The 17,427-nt window shown below is 42.1% G+C and overlaps 1 protein-coding gene across 1 annotated transcript in view; it reads left to right on the top strand.

Annotated features, from left to right (window-relative positions):
• KCNK12 (potassium two pore domain channel subfamily K member 12) overlaps positions 1–16,655 on the top strand; it is a 64,488-nt gene extending 47,833 nt beyond the window's left edge. The window contains exon 2 of the mRNA XM_073339154.2: positions 15,741–16,655. Coding sequence (XP_073195255.1) covers positions 15,741–16,636 — 896 coding nt within the window. The 3' untranslated portion in view covers positions 16,637–16,655. The remainder of the gene's footprint in view (positions 1–15,740) is intronic.
• Positions 16,656–17,427: the final 772 nt, after the last annotated feature.

Raw genomic sequence — 17,427 nt, 5'->3', positions numbered from 1 at the left:
CCTTCCTGGATGTATTAGCAGGAGTGTTGTAAGTGCTGATTAGACCTCAGCTGGAGTATTGAGTCCAGTTCTGGGAGCCACATTTCAGGAAGGATGTGGACAAATTGGAGCGAGTCCAGAGAAAAGTGACAAAAATGATTAAAGGCCTGGAAAACATGACTTATGTGGGAAGATTGAAAAAATTGGGTTTGTTTAGCCTGGAAAAGAGAAGACTGAGAGGGGACATGAGAACAACTTTCAAGTATGTAAAAGGTTGTTACAAGGAAGAGGAAGAAAAATTGTTTTTCTTAACCTCTGAGGATAAGACAAGAAACAATGGTCTTAAATTGCAGCAAGGAAGGTTTAGGTTGGACATTAAGAAAAACTTCCTAACTGTCAGGGTGGTTAAGCACTGGAATAAATTGCCTAGGGAGGTTTTGGAATCTCTATTATTGGAGATTTTTAAGAGCAGCTTAGACAAACACCTGTCAGGAATGGCCTAGCTAATACTTAGTCCTGCCATGATTGCAGGGGACTGGACTAGATGACCTCTCAAGATCCCTTCCAGTTCTGTGAATCTATGACATCAATGTTTGTGTTATTCGACCAGCTCTGTTGCATAATACTGTTTTCTCATAAATCATATTGTTTAAATCTAAAAGAAATATATAAGGAGTCCTGTCAAAATATACAGGATGTGAAAAAGGGCTGAGAATGTTACTGCTGGATCCTTAACTTTTGCATATTCTGACTTTGAAATTTAAATTTTGCAGTAATAATGTTGCATTAACACAGTCTTTTTAATTTAATTAATTAGTTAAGCAACCACTGTATACCTGAACTGGGCTGAAAACATAAATCAGGAATTATTTTGGAGCTGGAAAATAGTGTTTCTTTGTAAATCATAAACCACTATCTGGGTGAAATCTATACGTGGGAGCAGGTGGCAATTATGATCCATTCATTAACTGAGGATACATTGGGATATAGCTGTGGGAGGAGTCGTGGGAAAAGGGAGGACATCTTTTTGTGTTTTTTTTTAATTCCCCACTCCTTTTTTAGCTGACTTGTTATACTTCTTCAATCCAAAACTACTGAAAAATCAACTGGGTAAATATAAGATTCTTGCACTACTGGGCAGCAGAGAGAAGCAGTTTTCCACAGAATCCCAAGGGAGGGGGAAAAATCCTACAGCAGTGGCAAATTTCAGATCTATGTTGGAATCATATTGTGCATGAGACCTTGTTAATCTAATTGGAAGTCTGTCAGTGACTGGCACATTAGAAATGCTAAATATTCCTATGGATTAGTTTCGAAATGAACACCACATATGTAGGATGTGAAACCATTTTTTTCTCTGGATTTGAGGTAGTAAGTATGGAAAGCAGAAAACAAGTTCTGGCAAAAGGTTCATTGATTGTCTCTATCTTTCCAGCTAAGGTTAACGGAAACACACTCTCTAATGGTTTTCAAGAGATTGCCATAGTACTCATATATACTGTAATTGATCTGGATAACATATAGCTGTACTCCTTACGTGCTTAAATTAGAACTTTAATGTAGCTAAAATAAATCTAATGTCCATTAGCAGTTAGCCTTGAAATAAATTGGCTTCTGTTTGGACTCAATAGGGCTAATTTACCCATCAGTTAATCCACTTTATGTAACTTTCCTCACACCAGTGAATTTATAGCAGGGATGAATTTGGCCACTTAACTTTACAGCCTGAGAATAATCCAAATTATTAATTAAAGTAAATAGTCTAGACATAAAAGGTTTTGTGTTTGAGACATAAAGGATGTAGCATATGGATAAGTAGATCAAATTGAGAGTAGGATGACACTGTGGCCTATAGAAATGGGGGTAGGAGCAGGATAGAAGCAACACTGAGACCTCAAGTTAGCAAAGCACTTAGTCACCTTGTGACCCTGGTCGCTGGAGGGGCTATACTGAGAATACTCAATCAGGAAAACTGCAAAGAAGGAGCAGACAATCCCCAAAACTGGTGGTTTATTCTATAATTAGACTCACCAAGCCAATAATAAAACAGCTTCTGGATGACTGGATGTAGAAGCTGTGGCATGTACATGATCCTGGAGGGGGTACCTGAAAAGAATTTCATCTGCATGAAGTGCTGCCTGATAGAGCTGATGGAAGGGAAGATCCTAGGACTGGAGATGCAGGTGGAGACTCTGGTTGAGTTTAGCAGGGGGTTCGAGTGGATGATGGAGCAAAGACATGAGGAGGCTGAAGGGAAAAGCTCAGACTTGCAGATGGAAGCAGGACTGAAGAACTCTGAGAGGATACTGCTGGGTGAGGAAAGTGGACAGTGGAAGCATGTGACTAGGAGAACCAGGCAGAGGAAAAGACAGGGCAATGAAGATGAAATAGCTCAGGAACCGGTTTGCAGAGTTGGAAAATGAAGAAGGGGCACAGCAGATGGTCACTGAAGGTGAGAGGGCAAGGAAAAAGAGAAGAGCAGATAGTCCTATTGGAAGAGGGCAAGAGTCAATGGAGATATCAACACCAAATATGAGCCCCAGGAGGATACGGGATGGGTTGAAGAGGATTGCAAGGGACAATAGGAATCGAGAGGACCTGCGGCCAGACGGAACAGGGGATAGACTGGAAAATCGCACCATCGCCAGGAAAGGCAGGTCTATGTGATTGGGGACTCATTACTGAGAAGAATAGACAGGCCTGTAACAAGAGCTGATCCAGAGAGCAGAAGGGTGTGCTGTCTGCCAGGTGCTAAGATACGGGATGTGGACCTGAGGCTGAAGAGGATCCTAACGGGAGCGGGAAAGAATCCATTGATTATCCTTCATGTGGGAACAAATGATATGGCTAGATTCTCGCTGGAATGTATCAAGGGAGACTATGCCCGGCTGGGGAAGATGCTAAAGGAAATGGAGGCTCAGGTGATCTTCAGTTGGATTCTGCCTGTTCCTAGAGAAGGGCAACAAAGGTGTGACAAGATTATGATGCTCAACAGATGGCTCAGGTAGTGGTGCTACAAGGAGGACTTCGGGATGTATGGCCACTGGGAAGCATTCATGGACAGAGGACAGTTCTCTCGGGATGGACTTCACCTGAGTAAGGAGGGAAATAGACTTCTAGGATGGAGGATGGCACAACTGATCAAGAGAGCTTGAAACTAGAAATTCGGGGGAGATGGTTGGGAGATGTCCAGGTAATCTCCACGCCAGTTATTCCCTTTGAGAGGAAAGAAAATGAAGTAAGAAAGGATACAGCCATGGGTAGGACAATAGACATAAGGCAGAAGGGCAGTGTACATACCAATCTAATAGGTAATATTGGCGGTAGAATGTCTGTGCCCAATTGGGTAAAGAATGTGAGCGAAGCCAAACGGCAAAAATTAAGATGTTTGTACACTAATGCGAGGAGCCTAGGTAATAAAATGGAGGAACTAGAGCTACTGGTGCAGGAAATGAAACCAGATATTATAGGGATAACAGAAACATGGTGGAATAGTAGTCATGACTGGAGTACAGGTATTGATGGGTATGTGCTGTTTAGGAAAGACAGAAATAAAGGTAAAGGTGGTGGAGTAGCATTGTATATCAATGATGAGGTAGACTGTAAAGAAATAAGAAGTGATGGAATGGATAAGACAGAGTCTGTCTGGGCAAAAATCACATTGGGGAAGAAAGCTACTAGAGCTTGCTCTGGGATAGTGCGTGGGGTGTGCTACAGACTGCCTGGATCCGATTTGGATATGGATAGAGACCTCTTTAATGTTTTTAAAGAAGTAAATACTAATGGGAATTGTGTGATCATGGGAGACTTTAACTTCCCAGATATAGACTGGAGGACAAGTGCCAGTACTAATAATAGGGCTCAGATTTTCCTGGGTACGATAACTGGTGGATTCCTTCACCAAGTAGTTGCTGAACCAACAAGAGAGGATGCCATTTTAGATTTGTTTTTGGTGAGCAGTGAGGATTTCATAGAAGAAATGATTATAGGGGACAACCTTGGTTCGAGAGATCATGAGCTAATTCAGTTCAAATTAAATGGAGGGATAAACAAAAATAGATCTGTGACTAGGGTTTTTGATTTCAAAAAGGCTAACTTTAAAAAATTAAGGAAATTCGTTAGGGAAGTGGATTGGATTGGAAAACTTGTGGATCTAAAGGCGGAGGAGGCCTGGAATTACTTCAAGTCAAAGTTGCAAAAACTCTCAGAAGCCTGCATCCCAAGAAAGGGGAAAAAATTCATAGGCAGGAGTTGTAGACCAAGCTGGATGAGCAAGCCTCTCAGAGAGGTGATTAAGAAAAAGCAGAAAGCCTACAAGCAGTGGAAGATGGGAGGGATTAGCAAGGAAAGCTACCTTACTGAGGTCAGAACATGTAGGGATAAAGTGAGAAAGGCCAAAAGCCATGTAGAGTTGGACCTTGCAAAGGGAATTAAAAGCAATAGTAAAAGGTTCTATAGCCATACAAATAAGAAGAAAACAAAGAAAGAAGAAGTGGGACTGCTTAACACTAAGGATGGAGTGGAGGTGAAAGATAATCTAGGCATGGCCCAATATCGAAACAAATACTTTGCTTCAGTCTTTAACAAGGCGAATGAGGATCTTAGGGATAATGGTAGGACGACAAATGGGAATGACGATATGGAGGTAGATATTATCACATCCGAGGTAGAAGCCAAACTCGAACAGCTTAATGGGACTAAACTGGGGGGCCCAGATAATCTTCATCCAAGAATATTAAAGGAACTGGCACATGAAATTGCAAGCCCGTTAGCAAGAATTTTTAATGAATCTGTAAACTCAGGGGTTGTACTGTATGACTGGAGAATTGCTAACATAGTTCCTATTTTTAAGAAAGGTAAAAAAAGCGATCCAGGTAACTACAGGCCTGTTAGTTTGACGTCTGTAGTACGCAAGGTCTTGGAAAAACTTTTGAAGGAGAAAGTAGTTAAGGACATTGATGTCAATGGTAATTGGGACAAAATACAACATGGCTTTACAAAGGTAGATCATGTCAAACCAACCTGATCTCCTTCTTTGAGAAAGTAACAGATTTTTTTAGACAAAGGAAATGCAGTAGATCTAATTTACCTTGATTTCAGGAAGGCATTTGCTACAGTTTCACATGGAGAATTATTAGCTAAATTGGAAAAGATGGGGGTCAATATGAAAATTGAAAGGTGGATAAGGAACTGGTTAAAGGGGAGACTACAGAGAGTCAAACTGAAAGGTGAACTGTCAGACTGGAAGGAGGTTACTGGAGTTCCTCAGGCATCGGTTTTGGGACTAATTTTATTTAATCTTTTTATTATTGACCTTGGCACAAAAAGCGGGAATGTGCTAATAAAGTTTGCGGATGACACAAAGCTGGGAGGTATTGCCAATACAGAGAAGGACCAGGATATCATACAGGAAGATCTGGATAACCTTGTAAACTGGAGTAATAGTAATAGGATGAAATTTAATGGTGAAAAGTGCAAGGTCATGCATTTAGGGATTAATAACAGGAATTTCTGTTATAAACTGGAAACACATTACTTGGAAGTAACAGAGGAGGAGAAGGACCTTGGAGTACTGGTCAGTCACAGGATGACTATGAGCTGCCAATGTGTTATGGCCGTGAAAAAAGCTAATGTGGTCTTGAGATGCATCAGTCGAGGTATTTCCAGTAGAGATAAGGAAGTGTTAGTACTGTTATGCAAGGCACTGGTGAGACCTCATCTGGAATATTGTGTACAGTTCTGGTCTCCCATGTTTAAGAACGATGAATTCAAACTGGAACAGGTACAGAGAAGGGCTACTAGGATGATCTGAGGAATGGAAAACCTGTCTTATGAAGGGAGACTCAATGAGCTTGGCTTGTTTAGCCTAACTAAAAGAAAGCTGAGAGGAGATATGATTGCTATCTATAAATATATCAGAGGGATAAATACCATGGAGGGAGAAGAATTATTTAAGCTCAGTACCAATATGGACACAAGAACAAATGGATCTAAACTGGCCATCGGGAAGTTTAGACTTGAAATTAGATGAAGGTTTCTAACCATCAGAGGAGTGAAGTTCTGGAACAGCCTCCCAAGGGAAGCAGTGAGGGCAAACGACATATCTGGCTTCAAGACAAAGCTTGATAAGTTTAAGGAGGAGATGATACGATGGGATAGCCTAATTATGGCAATTAATTGATCTTTGACTACTAGCGGTAGATATGTCCAATGGCCTGTGATAGGATGTTAGAAGGGGTGGGATCTGAGTTACTATAGAGAATTCTTTCCTGGGTGTCTGGCTGGTGAGTCTTGTCCACATGTTCAGGGTTTAGCTGATCGCCATATTTGGTGTCGGGAAGGAATTTTCCCCCAGGGCAGATTGGCAGAGGCCCTGGGGTTTTTCGCGTTCCTCTGCAGCATGGGGCACGGGTCACTTGCTGGAGGATTCTCTGCACCTTGAAGTCTTTAAACCACGATTTGAGGACTTTAATAGCTCAGACATAAGTTAGGGGTTTGTTACAGGAGTGGGTGGGTGAGATTCCGGGGCCTGCGTTGTGCAGGAGGTCAGACTAGATGGTCATAATGGTCCCTTCTGACCTTAAAGTCTATGATTCTATGAATACCTTACTGGTCATCAAGAAACTAAACTACAGTTCCCTTTAAACAATCCAGCCTTTGGCTCCCACCCAGACAGCCAAGTCTATAAGGTGATGGTTATTTAAAACCTTATTCACCATATATAAACTTCTACCAATCCCAAGGGATAAGACATATTACCCACCAGGTCAATGAATTTCAGATCTCACCCAAATACACACTTACAGCCAATTCTTATTTCCTAAATCTAAGATTCATTGAAAAAGAAAAGAGTTACTATGGTTAAAAGATCATTATATATACAGATATGAGCAAAGTTCTTAGGTCAGTTTCATTACTGAGATGGTGAAGTTGCTGATTTGTAAAAGTCCTTTCAGAATTGGTTCAATAGGTTATAGTCCAATAGGCAGTCCATGTGCATAGTTTGTTCAAATTCTTCCATGAAAAAGTGCAGGGCTAATCCAGAGAAGACCTCAGTCTTGTGGCTTGAACTTCCCCTGACAAAGTTTAAGCTGATCTGAGATAAAACATGACCAGGCCTGAAACTTCCTTTATAGTTCTCTAGCAGGCTGATAGCCTCTTAACAGCAGACATCACAGCAGGGGCCTTCCTGGGTGAAGAATAGGCAGTGTATATTGTTGTTTTGAAGCTAAACTTCTATTTCCTATATATACACCTGCAAACTAGTAGTATTCATTAACATAAGGCAATTAGCCATTCAGACTATCAAGGCATACCATTATGGCATAGTGAATTTAAACTGAAGACAATGTAAGTAATATTATTTCCTGCAATTTCTTACATCTTTGATCTTAAGGTTAACTGAACCATCCATATGCATAATATAATATAATTTAAGACATGAACGGGAATTAGCATCCACAAGCTAATCTGGTTACACTGGTAATTTCTAACAAGATATAGGTAAACACAGAGAAATAAAATTAGTATCTATTCTTAATCCTCTAACAATAAAGCCCATATTTTAAGAACTCTAGTCTATTTAACATGGCTTTCCTAACTATCTATGAGGAATGGCCCTGTTTACCATTTCAATACTTTTAAAATATGTCCTTACAGGTTGTTTTCAGGTCACACAGCCTGGTGGTTGTTTAACCCCCGCTGGCTCAGCACCACACATCTGCTGAACTTTAAGCACATGTGTAATCTTACTGATAGTCAATTGGAGTATGCACAAGCTTAAAGTTAAGCATGGTCTTCGTTAATAGACGCTTAAATTGGTTGCTCCCTTCTATACTTCAGCAAGGCTAAAGAAAGTTTGGAGGGATAAAGTTGTCTGAGGCAGCCTTAGTTTTTGCTGTGTACTCTGAAAGTCTGATCCACTATTGCTCTGCACTTTGCATAGACATGCACACAAGTGCAAAAGTGGGAGAAAAATGCTACTAGTCTGATTTGGTAGAGTTTTACACTCATTTTGGACAGGACAAGAAGCAAGGCATTGCAAAATCAGCCTGCATGGTTCCACTATTGCCAGCCTCAAAGGTTCAAAAATCATGGGCCAGAACCCCCCAAATCATGAGATTAGCACAAAAATCATGAGATAAATAGAGTTTTGGTCTCTCTTTCAATTTTTTTTTTAAACTCTCCCAGTGCCAGGGTTGCAGTTTTGCTTGGATGTATTCCTGGAGGTTTCATCACATGACAATCTTTTATTGAAGATTAATCTTTAATTTCTGGATACTCCAGGACAATTCTGGAGGGTTGGCAACCCTACCCAATGCACATGTGGGACCATTACTGTTGCCCACTCCCAAACGTATTGGAAAGGTGATTTTTGGTCCCTGCTGCAGGACCTCTCACCCTCACATCTGCCTGTCCCCCTGCCTGGCAATTGATTAATTCTGTCATACCCCAGCCCTGCTCCTGCTGCAGCTCCCAGGGGTTCTTCCTTCCCCTTTCCCAGGCTTAGGGCATATGTCCTCCGTAGTCCTCTTCTCAGGTCTGATGTTTCAAGGAGGGAGAGGGGAGTGGGGAGGAGCAGAAAGGAGCTGTCTGGTTCACAGGAGAGGAGGGTGAATGAGGAAGTGGAGCTGCTGTGCTCTTTCTGCTCCCTTTTCCCCCCTCCCATCCTCTGAGAATGGTGTTGGGTCCTGATGGGAGGGGAAGAGAGCACAACCTGCTTCTGCAGCAGCCCTGATTGGCTGCTCTTCCCAGGAGGTGAGTGGGGAAAGCAGCCACTCAGAGAGGGCCCCCCCACCCACAAGCAGGGCTGAAATTTGCAAGGGGGCTGGAGGTTCTCACATCATTGTCCACCCCTGGCTGAAACTCTATGATGTGCAAAAGAATCACAAGAGCTGGCAACATACTGGGCTTCCTATGGCCTCCCAGGGAACAGCTGGGGGCTGACCACCAATAATAAAACCTAATGGTCCTGTATCTAGGGGATCACAGAGCAGTCATTCAGTATAGTGACCAGGACCTGTATGTCCGTGGCCTAACTATGCCTTTTCAAGCTCCACATCCTGCCCCCCTGACTCCTGCCCATCCTGTGGAACAGGGTGGGAGTCTGCTCAGAGTCTATGGCTCCAACTATGTAACTTCTGTAGAGTTACTTTTGATTTACATTGGTGTAAAATTGAGATCAGGAGCAAGTTCTTGATTTGTAGTATTGTTTGTAAAATGGGCCAGATCATTAGCTTGTATATAAATTACTCCTGTAGGAATTCTGCACCACTGTGCAATGCAGAATTTTGCAGAAATTAACGTGCGTGCAGAATTTCCTTTCCCCACAGAAATGGGCTGCAGTGCTGCCGGCTGCCATTAGGGGCCACTGGACCCGGCAGATCCCAGCTCGCACATGGAAGACAATGCTGGGAGGTAGGAGAGGGAGCTAGAGGGTTCCTGGCAGCTACAGTTCCCAGCATGCCCTGAGGGAAGGAGACGGCAGTGTGCAGGAAACTCCATGCAATCCTGGGATCGAGCATCAGGCTGTTTCTCCCTCTGGATCCCTGGGCTCTGTGTGTGTGTGTGTGAGTGTGGGCTAAGGGGGCTCTGACTGGGCTCTGGGTGGGTGGCAGTGTGGGTATCTGGGTAAGGGGGGTCTCCACAGCTGGTCTCAGGGGGGAGAGGGTGCAAGTATGTGGGCTGGGGGGGCCCCACGGCTGGGCTCGGGGGGGAGGAGGTTCTGGTGTAGTGGCTGGGCTCTGTTGGGGGAGAGGTTGTGGGGGTATGGTCCCCTGGCTTGGCTTGTGGGAGGGAAGAAGGGGGCAGAGAAATAGGAACAGGGTTGTCATAGGGGTTTCTTTAACTCTACTTCTGGGGAGATTTTTGTGTGTGTCTGTATTGTTACAGACATACTTGCTGACAGGTATTTTGAAATAAATCACCAAAATAATTGAAACTGACCTGATTATGTAGTGTTATTTTTGACAAATAAAATTTGCAGAATTTTGCAGAATTTTAAAATATTGTGCGCAGAATTTTAATTTTTTGGCACAGAATGCCCCCCGGAGTAATAAATATATGATTCAATGGAACTATGCTGAAAGATCTGGACCAGATTCAACCTATTCTGTTGATTGCTTATTCTGTATCCATTAACAGTACTATACAGGATTGCAGAAAGGTATTTGCATGATAAATGTTATTCAGTCTCCTGGGTATGCTGTATAGTTTGTATAACAGCATTAAGCAATCTACTACAATGTTGCCTGGCCATATTTCCTTATTACTATTTAATGATTTGATGGCATCCATTATTCTTTCCTCTTTTTAAAGCCTGTATTATATTTTCTTTTAGCTCCTCTGTTCGTTTTTGCAGGAGAGGATCCATTCAAAATACAGAGCTATACTTTTTATTTAGGATCATGGTTATTTTATAAGTGCAATCTACAATTTTTCATAGTAGTCTCCAAATTATCTCATTATTTCTTCTGTTCCTGTAGGACCGTGTAGCTGTCAAGGTGTATTTCATTTTCATTGAGTTCTTCTAGCTCTCTCCCTGCTTCTCTTGGCCCTTATAAAATGTTTGTCTGTTGCAGTATCATGGCTGGTCCTCTTTTTGTTGTTGAAAAGATTGGTAAGCTTTTGCTTGACGTGTTGTACCTAACTCCCAGAACTCACTCAGACTTGTTTTTTGTTTAAATGTGAATTTAGGGTCTGATCCAAAGCTTTTCCCATTGGATCAAGCCCTTGGTTTTTATCAGGGGTTGGATTGACTGAGACACTCAATATCCACTCCATAGGTATTGCACAATTTCCTTATTCTGCCCCACTGACGTACCTCATATCTGATAGAGCAGAGTAAGAAATTTAGGATGAGATCCTTATTCCCCCTCCAGTTGGTTTACATAATGTAGAGGGGCAGTAGCATTGAAAAGGGGCCCTAAAAGCCCTGTGTCTGACTAGGGGAGGATTCCTTCCATGTGGGTGCTGTGAAAAACTGGCATAAGGCTGCCTCCCAATGACCCCCTCAGAAGTTCAAGTATAAGGTGTTCCAGGGTGGGGCCAGAGATAGAAGGGGTATGTCAGAGGCAGGGTCACAGCACTCAGCCCTGTGGAGATTTCGGGCAATGCTGAAGCACGTAGGGCAGCCTGGGGAGGCTGCTGTAGTTTAAATACCACTAAGTTAAGGGGAGGCCTCTCCAGCCCCTGGAACAGCCCACACTCAGGAGGGTACAAAGATGACTTAAATTCCCTTAGTTTCACTGACCCTGGGCTCCAGAGGAACAACACCTCACCCTTAATTTCTGCCCCCCCACCCCCCAACTCCTAGGCCTCTGTGCTGAAGCCTCCAGCAGGTCTGCCATTTTGATGTTGACCGCACTAGGAACTGGACTGATCCTTTCTCAAAAGTTAGCAAACAGCCATCAGAAGATAGTGACTCTTGCTCACTACCAAGGTAGACCAAATTTAGACCAGTGATCTAGAAATGAAAGGCTCTGTTTTACCGTTCCTCTGAGCATTTCATTGCACAGTCTGGCACACAGGCTATTTATTATTCTACATCTCTGTACGACTTTGTAGAACCTCCCAGACAGGTTTTCACCTGGTGAAATTGTAGTCATTGTCACACTGAGACAATGAAACAAATAATGATTTCGAATGTTTTGAATTACCCAGAAAGCTTGAGCATGGATGCCAGCTCTTGGTTAGTCTCTCAGGTGCCACAAGTACTCCTTTTCTTTTTGCGAATACAGACTAACACGGCTGCTACTCTGAAAACAGCTCTTAGAGAATGTCCGCTTTTGAAGATCTACAGCATAACTTTCTGGGGAAAGATCTGAATGCTTAATTGACAACTTATGTTTTCTAAATGTCCTTGAGTCCTTCAGAAGCCATTGAGGGGGTTGGGGGGGGGGGGAGAATCAGTTCTCTAGCGTGATTTGTGTGGAGGTGAAAAAAGAGGGTGTAATCTCTTTTCTTTAGAAGTTCTGTAAATTTCTCCAGCTGGTAGATGCCACACTTTAGCATTTTAAAGTTGCTATGATATGTGGGCTCTCTGTAACGCTAAGTTTCTCTCTTACTAGTTTGACTCTGACTATAACAGAGTTCAAAAAAGAACTAGATAAGTTCATGGAGGATTGATCCATCAATGGCTATTAGGCAGGATGGGCAGGGATGGTGTCCCTAGCCTCTGTTTGCCAGAAGCTGGGAATGGGCGACAAGGAATGGGATCACTTGATAATTATCTTATCACTTGATAATTGCCTGTTCTGTTCCTTCCCTCTGGGGCACCTGGCACTGGCCACTGTCAGAAGACAGGATACTGGGCTAGATGGACCTTTGCTGTGACCCAGTATGGCAGTTCTTATGTTCTTAGTTGCCTCCCTGTGATGGGATTTAAAGACCCCTCAGTAAGACTAAAGGAGTAATGGAGCAGTTCTGGGCCCAGAAGGCCCTGACCTTCAGCAACTGCACAGCATGCTCCAAATGGAGGATCTGCTTCAAAGGAGACTCTGACAGTCAAGCTGGGGAGAGTGAAGGAGAGACTGGCTGCAGGCAGGCAGCCAGGCTGTAGCTTCTGGGACAGAGGGATCTATGGGGAAGAGTCTGGACTATGGGTAAGACCAAACAAAGAGGCCAAGGGCCTGACGCTCTTTTTTCTCGCCTCTCTCCCCTGACAAGGGGAAACAAGTGGGCACTGAAAAGTGGACTGGGAAGACCCAACAAACTGAGCTAGTGAGATTGTGGAAGCAACCCTCTGCTAAGAGGGAAGCTGAGTGCCATGACCACATCCTAAACTGGAAAGAGAACAGGAGGAGGTAGGAAGAGCCCCAGGGAAGGCTCCTCTGTTGTACCAGCTAGAGGGGACCATGGCTATGTTGGCGGGAGAGCTTCTCCCGCTGATATAGGTACAGCCCCTTGTGGAAGCGGAGTTACTAAACCAATGGGAGAGCTCTCTCCCAATGGCTTAGAGCATCTTCACTCAACACACTGCAGCGGCATGCTGCCCCGATGTAAATTTGTAGTGTAGACCTGCCCTGAGGCTCTCCTCATCCCTTCTTCCTGGTATTCTGGGCTGGACCCAGTAGAAAGGGAGGCCCCAGGTTCTCCTACCCTTTCTCCCCTCCTCTGCCTGACCTGGGGAGCACTGGGGAAGGTGGACTGTAACTTGGCCAATTGGTAACTTGTAGGTTGCCTGGCAAGGCCATCCCAAGACTGTTGAGCCACAGTCTGCCTACTAGACATGCAAGCCCCAAGTGATCTCTGCTACCCTGAATAAATAGTATTAAGCAAGTCAATTGTATTTCGCAACCAAAGCCTTGGATTATCACTGAGTACATATATATTAGCTACGCCAAACTTCAGATCCTAAAACGGACCATTTATTGATAAAGCAGTCACCATGTTATGTTTGGATGTTAAATATCAATAAAAGTAAAGTCGCACTTGACAGCCCAAATAGATCCAGATACTCTGAAACAAAATACAAACCAAAACATCATGCAAGCAACCAAAGAAAAATACTGTCATCGTAATAATGCTTAATTATTTCTGTGTAAGTTCTTTCCTAAGGAGAAAGGGTGGTCTAATGGTTTATGCACACAACTGGGAGTCAAGTGACAAGGGACCTGACTCTGTATTGCCCTGCACCTTGTATAATTTGTAATAGGCTTGGGGAAAGCAGTATGCTAATGTTAGGTATATTTCCTATACCTCAGCTTACCTTTTGGCTGGGGTACAGACAAGAATTTAGAATTTTCAGGATGTATATAAAATACAGAGTTAAAACTCTGAAATAATGAAAGTGACAATCTCTAAAGGACAAAACGTTTACTAAATCTGTCTATCTAGATGTAGAACAGTTGACTTATAACCCATGAAACGATTGTGAACATTGACAATAACAATTTTTAAGGCTAACATTTTCAGAGATTTTTCCTCAGGTTATAGCACTTGTTACTACCACAAGGTTCAACACTGTATTACCTTTTACTGCTCCCAAGCTATAGAAGGCCTCCACTCATATGGAGTCCTGGGTAGTCCCTGTGTCTACATTATCAGATAGTTAACACTTTAGTTACTGAATTAACACTTTATGCTAGCATAGATAGATAGATAATCTCCTTCAATAAATAAATACCTGGATATTTCCATAGGTGTAAATAATCAAATAAAGTGATGCCCAATGGATAAAGAGTCTGCTTTATAGTTAAAAAAAATGGAATGGAATGGTGGCTTTTAAAAACTTGCCAGTTCCTTTAGATAATTAAATATGCACTTGCCATCAGATCGCTTCCATATTTGCAATATCCCTGTCTTTCCTATAATAAGTATAATCTAAAATTGCTGATGATGACATTATCTTCTTATCTTATCTTAGAAAAAACTGACCAATGCCGTATAAATCACTTTTTTAATCTAAAAAATCTTCATATCTTTCTTTCCTCTGTGACAAAGTATCCCTTCATTTTAATTACAGGATATTTCTAGGTAGTGGTGAAGTATCTAATTAAAATATTTAAACAATTCTCTTAAAAAAAGAAATCTATAGTATATAGCATTATTAAACATGTTTTACATGACATTTGCAAAGGGGAAGTTTGTGTCTAAAAAGCTCATGGCCCAGACTTTGATATCATGTGTTCACAATACAATAACTGCTTATTTGAACTCAGAAGCAGTATTTTATTTTTTCTTGGTTTTCATTCCATTCATGAAGCTTATACTAGTATAGTAGCTTGTTTTAAGTCTACAGGATTCCATAATTCTTACTGCTGGTGGGGTTTAATAAAAGTTTCTATTAATTTTTCTATCAAAAATTGAAAAAAATCTGACAACTGGATACAATTTTTATAACATTCCAAAAGCAAATGAAACAAATGTAATTTATTCAAAATATTTCACATGCGCAACAACAAAAATATATTATCTGGTAGACAGACAGTTCTGTCTTCTAAAAAGTTGCAAGAACTGGGTTTAGAGCTACAAAACCAAGATGTTAGCTATTCACTAACTCTTGATCTGTGGCTGTAGGGAATATCGTGACACCACTGATGTCGGGGGTGTTTTGCCAGTGATTGCAATGGAACCACGATTTCCCGTATTCTCCTTTGTGTGATGATACTTTCAGGAAAGTCAGTCTGGTTCTGTATTTGAATGGAAGGCTTTGAAGGAAGCGCTGATACATTTAAAAGATAATCAAAGTTCAAATTCCTTTACTATTGGACACATTGAAATCTGTCATCTGTTAGCAGGAATTGGTGTAATCATAGTGAGACCTTAACTTGAGTGGGGCTACAATGATTTACAGCAGTTGGGGAACTGGTGCCTTGGCTGTAGAGAACTAAATTTTCCAGAGGTTCATGCTGGCTTGAATGAACAGAAGCAAAAATGTGGTGTGTTCATTTAACATTGTCACCAAGTGATTTGAGCTTATGAATTCCAATTTTGCAGAGCAACTAATACAGCTCCTCCAAACACAATAGCCCTTCTCTGTTAATAACCTACACTTCATTTCCTAGAGACCTTTTTGCTCCCTCTTGAATCTTGTTCACCTTGTCCAGCATTCTGGAATCTTCCTCACCTCCTGAGAAATAATTCACTTTACTTCCGGCTGGTCCAAATTGAGTTATACACAGCATGATTTCACTACCTGGTTAAACATATTCAAACCTAATTGTCAAAGTGAAAGGGGATGTGGTCGGATAAGATATACTAGGAGTATATGCAGGAAGAGCTATGTTGTGATTATAATTACATTATCTGTGCCGCTGCAGGTTTTGGAATGACCACTCCCGCAACAGTGGCTGGAAAAGTGTTCCTCATAATTTATGGTCTATTCGGGTGTGCTGGGACTATCCTTTTCTTCAACCTGTTCCTGGAGCGTATTATCTCTCTCCTGGCTTTTATCATGAAGGCGTGTCATGAGCGGCAACTGCAAAGAAGTGGTCTTCTGCCCGCTAACTTTCGAAGGGGATCAGCTATCTCTGAAGTGGACAGCCTTGCTGGATGGAAACCATCAGTTTATCATGTGATGCTGATTCTGGGAATTTTTGCCATTACACTGGCTTGCTGTGCGTCAGCAATGTACACAGCAGTGGAAGAATGGAACTACATTGATTCCTTATATTATTGTTTTGTCACCTTCAGCACCATTGGCTTTGGAGATTTGGTAAGCAGTCAAAATGCAGTGTACCAAAATCAGGGATTATACAGATTTGGAAACTTCATGTTTATATTAATGGGTGTATCTTGCATATACTCCCTTTTTAATGTCATATCAATTGTAATCAAGCAAGTTTTAAACTGGCTGTTGAAGAAGTTTGGATGCAGGTGTTGTTCAAAGTGCCATAAATCAAGTGCTCGCCTTGGTCGTCGCAATGCCATCACCCCAGGAAGCCGCTTCCATAGGCATGACATCTCTGTGGAAACTGATGGACAATATGACAGTGACACAGAGGGGAGGAGGCTTTCTGGTGAAATGATTTCAATGAAGGAGCTCACAGAATCAAACAAAGTCTCCCTGGCCATTTTGCAAAAGCAGCTGTCCGAGATGGCCAATGGGTACCCTAGAAACGTCAGTATGAACAGCAGACAAAATGGCTTCTCTGCAGGCATCGGTGCACTAGCTATCATGAACAATAGGTTGGTAGAAACAAGTGATTCTAGGTAGAGTTTTTGAAAGTCTCTTCTATAAGATAATGACATTTTCCTATTCTTTATTTAATAAAAGATTAAGTTATTAATCTGATGTTATCATGGGCTTATGGAAACTCCAAAGTGAAGAGATAAACAGGGAAAGAGGGGGTGTCACGGGGCAGAGGAGATACGTGGGACAGTCATGTGTCTTCCCCTTTAGACTGTGCCCCCCAGTATGGGGATGCACGAATCTATGATTTAGAAGAATGGTATATGTGGCTATGTGTGAAGACAGTACCCTAATCAAGATGCTTTTCTTCATTGTAGTGAATGGCCTGAACCAAAATCCTGAATCTAAATGCCACTGAACTCTGGAGTAGTTCAGATCTGGATTCAAAGTTCACAGCTAGACACTGCCTCTGTGATGAGGTAAACCAAAACTCCAGAGTTGAATATCCCCAACACCCAAACTTTGGTGAAGTTTGGATCTGGACCTGAACTTTGCACCTTATGCTCCTCACTGATCCATTAGAAGCCAGTTTTGTGCATAACACACTTAGCAGAACAAATATACTAACTTTAGGCATCTATCATGCTCCCATTGAAGTAAATGGGGCTGGGGGGGAGGGGAAATTCCATTGATTTCAATGGTGCAGGGAAAGCCCAGTGAATTCCCATGGCCATGAATTATTTTCCCCACACACACCAAATTTTCATGTAAGATGGTCTGTAACATTAGCTACTATCTGATTTCAAGAAGTTACATGGTTATCAGTTAAAATTACTCTGGCTATACATGTGAAACTATTTCTAGCTACTGAGTGG

The sequence above is a fragment of the Lepidochelys kempii genome, chromosome 3, assembly GCF_965140285.1.
Source record: "Lepidochelys kempii isolate rLepKem1 chromosome 3, rLepKem1.hap1, whole genome shotgun sequence".
NCBI classification, from domain to species: Eukaryota; Metazoa; Chordata; order Testudines; family Cheloniidae; genus Lepidochelys; species Lepidochelys kempii.
This window is presented reverse-complemented; position numbering and strand designations above follow the sequence as displayed.